We start from the raw sequence: 12,329 nt of genomic DNA, 5'->3' as shown, positions 1-12,329 counted from the left end.
CAAGAATCAAACACATGACCTCTAACCCATAACAAAAAACTCTAACCAACTATTCTACACTTTGCTTCTATATAACTTATCTTTTCTTATTTTAATTAAAGACATCCTTCCCCACCACTTTTCTAGGTATTTTATTTTTCTTAGGTCTTACGGGTTGTTTATTTTGAAACAACTTCAATATATTCAATTTGGATCTAATTAATGGAAATGTTAAATAAATTTTATTTAAGTAAACATGCGATCACTTGGATCCAAGCTTTAATGGATTTTATCGTGTAAATAGCTTGCGAATTTATGAGCTTCTAACTCTAACAAGCTTGCATATTTTTATAGATTTGAGCTTTAACGAGTAATTTACAAATATTTGTGGATTTAAGCTTTAACCAATAGCTTGTTAATGTTTGTGGATTCGAGCTTTATAAATATGTGTCATGGTTAAACACTCAAGTAGTTGATGGATATGTGTCCATCTGAACTTAGTGAACATGTGTAATGGGTAAATGCTAAAGTAGTTGGCATATGTGTGTTTATTCGAGCTTAGTAAATATGTGTTATGGAAAACACTCAAGTAGTTGACGAATGTGTCATTATCTAAGCTTTATAAATATACATTATGAGTGACCACTCAAGTAGATAATAAATGTTTGTCCATTCAAACTTAGTGAATATGGATTATGGGTGAATGCTTAAATAGCTAGAGAATGTGTGACCTTCCGAGCCTAGTGTGTCCATCTGATGGCAATTCCCCTAGCCATGGCTAAACAGATTCAAGAAGAGTTGGAGTCATCTGTGGAAGGTGGACTTATGCTCTTATCATCATGTGTAAGACCCCAGGAAAAGGTGGTAATTATGGAATAATGTGGTTACGAGACTTAGACCTTATTTTTTGTTAATTGGTGTTTGATTATTAGATGTTTTCTAGAATTATAATTATTATGTTTATTATTATTATTGATTAGGTGAAACACATGATTGATATGTTGTTATTTAGATGATTTCTGTGGTATGTGTCAGAGCGGTGCAACGAAATGGTTAGTGTGTACAACAAACCAAGAGGGGGTGAATTGGTTTCTTATCACAAATCGTTCTTATAATAGTTTTCTCATAAATATAAAATTTTCCTTAAAACAATTTAAACAAATATAAAGAGTAAGGAAGAGAGAAAATTGCACAGATAATTTTTATACTAGTTTGGATCATAAAGATCCTACATCCAGTTGTTAATCCAAGGATCTTTCCCTTGCTGTTGTCACCATATGTGACATAACCTTGTTCTTTCTTTTGGAAGTATGTAAATTTCTTGATATCACCTTTCATGTGCCTTGAGCAACCATTATCAAGGTACCACATGGACTTCCTGAATTTAGAACTCATCTGCAAAATAAAAAGAGAACAAACTATTTTAGGTACCCAATCATTAGGTCCTTTGGGTTAGTTAGACAAATATTTTAAATTATTTTATAACCCAAGTAAGTTTTCCACAAGGAATACCATAATGTTTTATCTTGCATTTATTTGATGTATGATCCTTATTCATGCAATAGAAACAAGTAGCAACATTTGGTTTCCTATTATTTTTAGTTCCATGTTCTACCCAAATTTTATGGGTTCTATTATTTTTAATTTTATAATTATAGTCACAATAGTAATTCCGATTATATCTAGAAACATATTTTATTTTATTTTTATAATTATAATTATATTTAGGAATATTTTAAATTTTATTACCATAATTACAATTGTAGTAATTATAATTATTTTTTGGAACATGTTTAACAACCTTTTTTATTTTTGAATTATTTCTACATTCAGCGTTGGTTGTTTTATTTAGAGACATCTTTTTATTTAAATAAGAAATACATTTTTCATTTTTAGCATATTTACCTTTCTCATAATATAAAATTTTATTTTTCAAATCTTTATTTTCTTCATGAACTTTTTCATGATTTGATTTGAATTCTTTAATTTCTAATGAGCATTATCTAATTTCTTTGATTCAAATACTAATTCCTTATATGTGTCAAACAATTCACTTTCACTATAATATGAAATTTCAGAGTCGCTAGAGATACTTATTTGATTTTCCGAGATGTCATCACCAGCCATTAGACAGGCTTGCTCATCATAGTTGTTTGAGCTTGTTGTAGAATCATTATCTTTCTCCCAAGAAATATATTCCTTCTTTTTCTTGAAGAACTTCTTTTGGCCTCTTTCTTCACCCTTCTTTGAATTTGGAGAATTTGCCTTCATGTGTCAGTTTTTACCGTAGTCATAACAATGATAATTTCGCGAAGATTCCTTGTTTTCCTTCTTTTTACCTTTGAATCTTCTTCTTCCTTTGAGCTTTATGAACTTATTAAATTTCTTAACAAAGAGACTCATTTTTCTCATCTTCTTCAGAGTCTTCTTCTTCTTTGAAACTTTTATCAAGATTTGCTTTAAACGTCAAAGTCTTTTTCTTTCTTTTTGTCTTCATCCTCATTCAATCTCCCAGGATTTTTCTCCACACTAACCCGTCAATTTATGATTCAATTTGATTATGAGGTATTAGGAAGAAATTGGAATTTAATAATTTTGATTCATCAAGATACGAACTGTTGATTCAAATATGTTCTATTTGTCATGTCTAATTGATGTGTTCTTTACTAATGATTGTCAAAAATCTTGAACCAAATAAATTTTTATATTATTGGTTTTTTACACATTCATACAATAATCTCAAAAACATTGGATAAAGTAACATATAAGACAATAAAATCATTAAATGTCACAATATGATTATTTGAATGAAAAGAGTTTTTTTTATAGAATGTGCCTCATTCAAACTTTGCTCAAAAAATTTCTCGTTAGACATAAAAGCTAAGGTAAGAAAAAAACGTACATCATTTTTATTCATAATTCAACTATAGCACATTGTCATAACATTTATGGTCAAAGAACAATTTTATCTAAACCACTTAGTGAGTGTCAAATATTTTTATAAAATTTGGTTCAAGTTTCTTAAGGTTACTTATGAGGCTCTCAAGAATCTATGAGTTGTCTCCCAATGAGAAAGCTTTAAGTTTAATGAAAACACACAAAAAAAATCATACAAAAAAACTCGTCTACACTAAAACCAATAAGAACTTAAAGGATCTATATAAAGTACAAAATAATCTGAGAGATATGGAATACAAGAATTGAGTATTATTCCATGTAGTAGAATAATGTGTGTGTGCGCGTGTGTGTGTATATATATATATATATTAAAGGGTTAAATATGCTTTTAGTCCTTCAACTATCAAGCGATTTTGTTTTTCGTCCCTATTTCAAACTTTGTACGATTTGATCCCTCTCCTTAAAGAAATCATAATTTTTGGTCCTCCAAAACTAACACCGTTAAATTTAATCTGACGTGGCTAACGGTGTGCCACATATGATACCAGCTTTTACAGTAATCTTGTGCCACTATTCACCACCCTCTTCTCCTTCTCTCCTCCTCCATCACCACCTTCCCCTTCAACTTCGTCCTCACGCAAGCCCGCTACCACCAACCTCTCGCGCAAGCCGCCGTCGCCAACCATGAGGCGGCGAACGCTGGTCCCGCCGGCACCATGAAATTTGCAACAAAAAACGCTACCGTGTTTGGGTCCTAAGAAATTCATACTCTGGTTCAGTGCACGCCAGATCTATCAAGCGAAGATTGCAGTGAGTGTTTGGGTGATATTATGAAAGATATTTCTTTGTGTTGTCTCGAAAGGATCGGTGGAATGGTTCTATATCCCAGCTGCACTTTGATGTTTGGGTCCAGTTTTATGCCTTTCACGAATTGGTTTCAGTGTCATATATCGGATGGTGTAGTTGGAATCATATCCATAATTGACTCTCGCTTAAAGGTTTGGTGTACCAATCCCATTTACATTTGACAATGCAAAATATTAACAATGGTATCATAACTATCTGATTCATCCAGCAATAAAAGAAATCTTATATTATTTCTTTCATCACTTCCTTTTTAGATTATGAAACAATGGACACTCTGTATCTTTTTACCTCTCTTTACTGAAAGAATAAAACGTAGTAATGTGGATATTTTGATGTGAAAATTTTATGTTAGTAGCAAACTGGCAATTCTCAAAAGTACAGGTTTTACATTCTGAAAATTTCTTTGTTCAAATGTATGCAGAGAAAATACATTTTAGTATATGTTTATTCACTCAGAATGATCATTTTATGCTTGCAACCTCTGTAAATATTAGTCATTATTTACAACAATAAATATTTTATATCAACATAATAACAAAAACTAAGATAGAAGAAAATAGTAAAATCAAATACAGCCTACAAATATTACTGATTTCCAAACCATTTTCTTTCTATTACTCTTAATTTTTTATCACATATCTGCAGGGATTGCATCATTGAGAAATTGTCAGAATAGGGAAGGAAGAACCTTGTAACAACTATCAAACTGCAGAGACATGATTGCTCTTTCTATTTTAGAGTAGTTATTGTAACAGCTATCAAACTGCAGGACAAACACTTTTTTCTTTTTCGATAAAAAACTATTACAAAACTTAGTAGCAGTATCTCTTTGCTTCACAATTGACGATTCCTAAGTAATTTATGTATACTTATATATTTTTACTACATTAAAAATTATTAAGATACAATATAACAAAATGAGTATATATATATATATATATATATATATATATATATATATTGCTATATTGAAAGAATTTATTTGAGAATTTGAAAGATAGTATCAGAAAATAGGGATTAATGATGTTTAAATCAGTCTAAGGAAAATGTGTATATATTAAATGCCTTTTAACCTGTCTTTACACTTCCATCTTAAGTCTAAAACTTTTATTTAAAAGGTTTCTTTCTCAGTGCTTCAAAAACCTTTCATGCCCTTTTCTTTTCCCTTAACCCCCTGGCAATAAATTTCCCTTTTTTTCAGATTTTCTCCCTGAGGTATGATAAAGATCACCTTAAAAATCGAGGTAGTAACGTCTCTGTCTCACCACCTTGTTTTTATCATCTTCTTCAACTCTCTTTATTACATTCCAATTAATACCATGAAATAAAGACAGTTTCATTCCGCAAAATTGATAGAAAAAACGGTGCAATTTCTCCCTTCTATGTACTTATACCTCTTGTAAAAAACAGCTAACGAAGAAATATATATATATATATATATATATATATATATATATATATATATATATATATATATATATATATATATATATATATATATATATATGGGTTAAAAATGTAGACGGAGAGAACGAGAATGAGAGGCTTTCCGGAGAGGTGGTGGAGGGCAACGGAGGTCGCCGAAGGGCGGTGGAGGACAACGGGGCTGAGGTGAAACGCCGAGGCAGAGGTGGTGGTGTCACGGGTGGAGGTCGAGAGAGGGAGGAGAGTCGTTAGTCAGCTCAGACTATTTTTAGAGATTTTCAATTTTTACCATGACAGAAACGTGACATACCGTTAGCCACGTCAGATTAAATTTAACGGTGTTAGTTTTGGAAGACCAAAAATTATGATTTCTTTAAGGAGAGGGATCAAATCGTATAAAGTTTGAAATAGGGACGAAAAACAAAATCGCTTGATAGTTGAGGGACTAAAAACATATTTAACCCTATATTAAACAAGTTATCTTAAAGATAATTAATTATTATACTACAAAATAATATCAATATCTTAAAAGATAACAAAATTATTATATAGTAAGATATTATCTTTAAAGTTTTCAAAAATATATCAGAATCTAATAATCAATTAATATATTATAAGACACTATCAGAAAATATCTTTAAAATATTTTATAATATTTTTAATAGATTTTCTTAATATCTTGAAAGATAATACAAAAACCACAAAGAGACACTAATTAATGTTTATTATTTTTATTTCATTAAATGTCAAAATATAAGGGTTGAATCACACAACATATACTTTCACCTAGAGCCTACCCTTGTCGGTCTGACTACGGTTCAGTTTCCAGTTCCCCAGTATTTTAGCATGTTCCAAATATTTAATTTTGAGACTACGTTCGAGTCTTCAGAGTAAGCTATACACTTTTTGTTATTGTACTTGTACAACATGGTTGACTGTTTCTAAAGCCTTGGATTGATATAAAACACATCGTAACACTTTGTCAAACTCCTTCAATCAAAGGTCTAGAAACTGCCCTTACATGTTGCGCCAGTACAGCAGTTGAATATAGATTTTCCCGGTTGTTCATATTTGTACCACTGGGATTTTACATTGCATAAACATTTCACCAAGAAAGCATCCCAGCACTACCCAAAACCAAAGACATGAAAAATTCTTCCAACGCTGTAATATCACACAACATTCTTATTATCAACTGTCCCAATCCTTCTGCACTTCTCATTCCCTCTTCACAAATCGTCCCTGCAAAATGTACCAATATGAAATTCATTTTACTAGAGTTTAGCATGACCACAATGGGATTAACAAGTTCTGATATTGTAAACCCACTTTTTACGGACAAACATGCAAACAAGAATTATACCAAAAATGTTTGTTTATAGTAATTGCAACGCATCATCTGATCTAATCTTACAAAACACGCTGACCCAAATAAATCTCACCAAATATGAAAATGTGTTTGACAGAAAGTGATGACAGCATTTCTAGTCTTCTACTACTGCCCGTTCACTCACAAAAAATCATTAATCGCAGCTCATTCTTGACCGTACCAAAGCTAGTAAATAAATGACATTATTTTCAAAAAGTATAAAATACATATGAATAACGGTAAGTTCGTTCAATATCACATTAGACATATGCTTTTAGATTTTACTCATGTATTTGGATTCTGCTTATAAGCTTCCTGATTATGATACTAGATCTCAGGATTTTATTTGGTGGGGCAAAATTTCTTATTCTAGAGTTATAAAAGTAGATTTGTTCTACTTTTGTTATAGGATTGTTTCACAGTGAGTTTTTATTTGTTGTCCCCACTTTCTTTTATATTGTTCATCTTTTATATTTGCAATGACAAAATAGTTGGGCTAACAAAGTTAGAAAAAGTTATAGTTAACAGGATTGAAGGATCAAGCAAAGTATGTGGTTTGCTTCAACTTGATCAAATTTGCATTTTTATTCACAAAAGGATGTGCTCACTACTATATGAGATCCAGATCACTAATGCTAGTACTGTTAGACTTATAGGCTACTGACAGCAAGATATTTCTAATCCTGAGCACTATGAAGTGTAGTTGAAGTATTTCACGGGGTGGCACGATGTCGACTTACCACCGTGTAATGACAATGACATTACCACAAACCATCGTAGGGCACGTGAACTTAATGTAGAACCATTGTGAGTGAGTCCAACATCAACTTTGTAATGATCGAATGCCTAAGACATTATAAAAATGAGTATAGGGAATAGTACCTTCATCCTGGGCCGTTTCTCAGCATTGAGCTTGCGAACTTCATAACGGATCTTCTTGGAGAAGAGTCGGCTTTGCCTCTTCTCTTTGTATCTCTGAACACTTGCCTCTCTCTGCCCCAACTTCCAACCGTTTTCTTCCTTCACATTCGTCTTGTTACCCCCACAATCTTCAGTAACATTCCATGTGTTCCCAACCACACCATTCCCCCAACCATCCCATGCAACCTGTTCAAAAACCAACTCATCAATTTAATTACTAGAACAATTTCTCTGGCCCATGTATCAATTCGTGGCCACCATCTACCTTTCTGAGGTTTAATATCTATTCACTAATGATGATTGATAAAAAAATGGCATCAACAGTACTAAATCAGGCAAAAAAAAAAGAAAGAAAGATCAGACAAAAATAAATAAATTGAAATTTTACAAAGACAAAATATAATTATTAAGGAGAGAAAATTACATGGGGGAGGAACGCATTATGAAGGAGGAAACCATTGAGGAAGTCAGGGACAATGTGTGGACCTCCATCCCCCGCGACGTATAGCGAGCCTTTATCAGACCAAGCATTCAATATCCCCTGGTGATCCAGCTTCAAGGACAACAATCCAAAGGACGTTGTCGTCGCCGTCGTCGTTGTCCCCATCATACAATAACTCGTCACCTCCTCCATCGTCTCCTTCTTCTCCTCCACCACCTCCGAATAGCACACCCACCGTTCCTCGCTCCCCTCCTCGCTCTCCCTCCGCCGCATCGCCTTCCTCACTAGCCAATTCCCGGCGTCCTCCTCCGGACACGTACGCGCCGACAGCGACCCCTCTGTAGTCGCCGAGGACGGCGACATCGAATCCTCCTCTAGCAGCCCCGTCAGCGTTGCCCCGCCCTCCGCGCTGAAGAGCAGAGCCACGTTCTGCTCCTCCTGCATGTCATGGTGCTCCGGATGCAGAGGGAAGAGGTTGAGCTGCGGCTGCTGTAGGGCCTTGGGTTTGGGCTTGGGCTGGGACCCCATGTTCTTGGGCTCGGATAGCTGAAGACGCAAGCTGACGAACTTTGGCCTCCGCGTCTTGGTCCGGTTCCCGCGCCGGTGCGGCTTAAGCGAGGAAGAAGACGAAGAGGAGGAGGAAGAAGAGTGATACCGTCTCGTCGGTTTCCGAGTCCTCTTCATAATAGAGGTTGGTTGAATGTTTGGAGAAGAAGGACTGTTCTTGTTGCACATCACTGAATGAATGCGCACACACCAAAACACAAACACTCACTGACGCTCTCTCTTTCTCCGTTGGAGTTTCGGTTTCTCACTCTTGGGAAGGCAAGAAAAAGCGAGCCAAAAGGTAAGGACTTTTTCCAGAGGTGGGACCGGGACGAATGAAGGGATGATGTGACGTGTTTCCCATTGACACGTGGGCACTTATTATTGGCCCCCGCAGTGGATTCTATTGTTATCTGGATTTCGTTTTTGGAAGAGATGAGGAGATAGATTGGGTTTGGAGCGAATTGGTGCAATTGTTAAAAAGTAAAAAGCTTTTCCATCCTTATTGGCACTCTAGATTACTCCCTCCCAACACTCTTGATCAATTCCAATTTTTTCTATTTTAACAATCAAAAGAAGCTCTTAGAAGAGTCTCGATGAACACGTCTACTAAGATAATACCACACACACACACATACACATGAAACTAAGATACGTAAAAGAAATTAAATAAAAATATTCTTGGATTTAAACATATAAAAAAGTTATAATAAAAAAATATTTACTTAAACTTTAAATAATCTGCTTACAAAAGAGAGTGATTTTAATATTCAAGTATTATTCACATGTCTAAAACATTTACTGTTGAAAGAGTGGTAATGATGATTACGTGATGAAATTAGGCTACGTCAAATTATACTTAAATAGGATGTTTATTAAACTATAGTTGTTGAAAAGTTTGGGTTAACATTTACAACATTTAAATTATTGTTTAATGCGGAGATGTTATAATCTCCTGCTGTTTGAACTGTTATCGCTGCCATTATTATAGATATTAAGTTGTTATTGGTGGAGGTGGAGCAGGGGTAAGAGAGAAGTCATGTGATATGAATAATGAAGCATTTGATAAATGAATTTGTTTGCATGCAATTAGGGAGAAAGTGATAAAGAGTTTACAGAGCGAGTGAGGAGGATTTACACGAGAAAGTGCAGGGAGGGTCCCACCATCACACCCTTTCCTCCTTTACCTTTTGGTTTGCCGTGGGTACCCCGCAGCCACCCGTGTACAAAACAACACTTGATATGTGTCACAACACCATTCACAAGTATCTTCCATTGACTTCTCTTATTATTTAATAAACTACACAGTTTTATCATACGTAAATTTACATGCATAGATATTTTTAATTATTTTATTATTATTCAGATCAAATAGGGATTTATAAGCAATAAAAGAAGACCACACCAAATTTATGGCAGAGAAAAGCAAAATAAAAGACATACACTTTCCTAAACCTAGGCAAATAATATTTATCATTAAGCAATTATGGTAAGTAAAAAGTTGAACCTCAATTTTTCTTTTTTAGGTTGACACGAACCTTATTAAGGACAATTAGAATTTTTTGTATGGAAAAAAGCAACACAAATATGTTTTGAGAGTTGTAGACGCATAGTCTTGTGATTTTTTTTTCTTCTTCAAGTCGGAATAAGTTTGATGGAAACATTAAGTTTGATGGGAAGCATAGTCCACTTGGTAATAGTTTAGAGCGATGATCAAGAAGACATATTTTGGCAATATAAGAACACTTAACTAGTGTGTGGTGTGTCATAAAAAGTTAAAGTTATAAGGTTTTGAGGGCTTGGTGATGCAAAATAGTGTTGGGATTGCATATATTTTTTGGATGAAATTTGCCGTTTTGAAGGTGGCGTTTTGCTACTTTGATTTTTTTTTTTTTTGTAATGCTATATATATAATCGGTGTAAGATTTTAGGAATATGGGGTCTTATTTCTGTATTAGATTAATTTTATTTGATTATTAAGCATATGGGTGTTTGGTGATGCGGAGGTGGTATTAGTATTTTGGGCCTGATGATTTGTTTGGTTTCGTGGGAAGACTTTGGTGGGGTGGGTTTTTATCTTATTAGTTTTTTTAGGGTGTTTTTTCCCGTACTATATTTTTTTTCATACACTCCTATAAAAGGTGGAATTCCAAAACTACCTCTCATCAAAATTATAATAAAAAAACACTCCTATAAAAGGTATTTTCCAAAACACTCTATCTATCTTAAGGTATAAAAATGTATTACGAACGAGTGTTTCGAAAAGCAATTTGGATTCAGAAATGTTTTTCGAAATACTCCACCATCTAATCTTTCCGAAAATGTTTTTTTATCCAAAAGTCATTTCTCCTCCTTCGAAAACGAGAACATAGTTATCCCGTTAAAGTTCCTTTCCTCACCATCTTTGTCACATAACTATTGTTTTTGGCTATAGACCTTTTGACGGGAGACATTGTCGTCATGGTAAAAGGAGCTAGACTTTTCAAATTAGTCCATTTTATAAGATTTAACCTTAATCTAGGTTGGGATCAAAAAATAATCCACAAAGTTAAAAAAAAAAATTATTAAAAAAATCCACAAGATTAAATATCCATAAAGTTTTATGGATCAGAGTCGTCCATTGACTTTTCATTTTACCATCAGAAAAATATAATAATAAACTAAAAATTTGGAAATAATTAAATATAAGTCCAAGAACATAAAATTATAATAAATTGTTGATCCATATCATAAATATAAAATAAAATACATTATTCATAGTATACTAAATAAAATAAATTTATTCCAATTTTTTCTTTTAGTCCAATTATTGAGAAAAATGATTCACATTCAAATTGTCAATATCCTCATGCTATCAAATGGAAGAAACATCTTTGCAACTTTGATAGATTTGACAAGAGATCGTGCAACACATATAACAGCTCCTCTAGCAATATGACTCCAAATAGATCTAAAACTATTACCTACTAGATCAACAGAATTAAGAGAAAGAGAGAATTGTGCAACATGTTTCTCAATGATGTTAGCACTTTCTTGAAGACCTCTTGTAAGACCACTATAAGCAAGAGATTTTCTCAGCACAAGTCATGATGTCTATGGGCTCACCAGGAATAAAAGCAGGTGCTTGGCTGCAACAACTACCTCTTCACTACATAGTAAAAGTATTCTAAATAATCAATAGAAACCCATACAAGAATCTTAAACTCACTAAGGAAAAACTATGATTTCAGAATTAAAAGTTTCCCTTCATTTGCAAAATTGATGGATAGTGACTGAGTTCATTATTTCTGGAAACTCTTTCACGAAACTTTCCAAATCTCAAATTTATGTTAATTATTCTTTATATTGCGAGAGTGAACTTTGACTATTTAACCTCTTGTATATGGAATAGATTTCTTATAGGAAAAAGAAATGTATCTCAATATTGCCTTGTTGATTGTTACTGTTCTTTATGTTTCAATTATGTTACGGGTGGATCAACATGAAAAGTTAAATTGTGCCACAATGTTAGATTCTCCTGTGTAGTACATACAACTTATCCATGAAGAAATTTTGAAAACTTGAGGAGGCTTTTGACAGGAATGTGTATATTGTAATTTTTCTTGACAATGTATCCAAGAAACATTTGCTTCTAACTTTAGCCCATATTTTTTACTTTGTTAATTTATATATTTTTCACCCTTGTAATTATTACATTATATCTATATAGAAATATGTTTGAAGTACTCAACTTTAACTCCAATAAATGAATGTTATTTTTGTTTTCAATACTTAAAATGTTAGTTTTTTTTAATGAATGGTTTGGTGTTGAATGAATGGTATTCTAGTGGTTAATTATGTGTTATATAATGAAGTCAATGTCCAACACTATAATGGATTAAA

General features: G+C 33.2%; 1 protein-coding gene across 1 annotated transcript; it reads right to left on the bottom strand.

Moving 5' to 3' along the window:
- Positions 1-5,875: 5,875 nt before the first annotated feature.
- On the bottom strand, positions 5,876-8,727 carry LOC124837780 (CCT motif family protein). Its single transcript, XM_047313243.2, has 3 exons — positions 7,884-8,727; positions 7,421-7,645; positions 5,876-6,411 (listed from the first exon to the last, which is right to left on the bottom strand). The coding sequence occupies exons 1-3, from the start codon at positions 8,634-8,636 to the stop codon at positions 6,388-6,390; spliced, it is 1,002 nt and encodes a 333-aa protein (XP_047169199.2). The 5' UTR covers positions 8,637-8,727; the 3' UTR covers positions 5,876-6,387.
- Between the last annotated feature and the right edge of the window lie 3,602 nt (positions 8,728-12,329).

Source organism: Vigna umbellata, chromosome 5 (genome assembly GCF_029865625.1).
Source record: "Vigna umbellata cultivar VRB3 chromosome 5, Vumbellata_1.0, whole genome shotgun sequence".
Classification (NCBI taxonomy): Eukaryota; Viridiplantae; Streptophyta; class Magnoliopsida; order Fabales; family Fabaceae; genus Vigna; species Vigna umbellata.
This window is presented reverse-complemented; position numbering and strand designations above follow the sequence as displayed.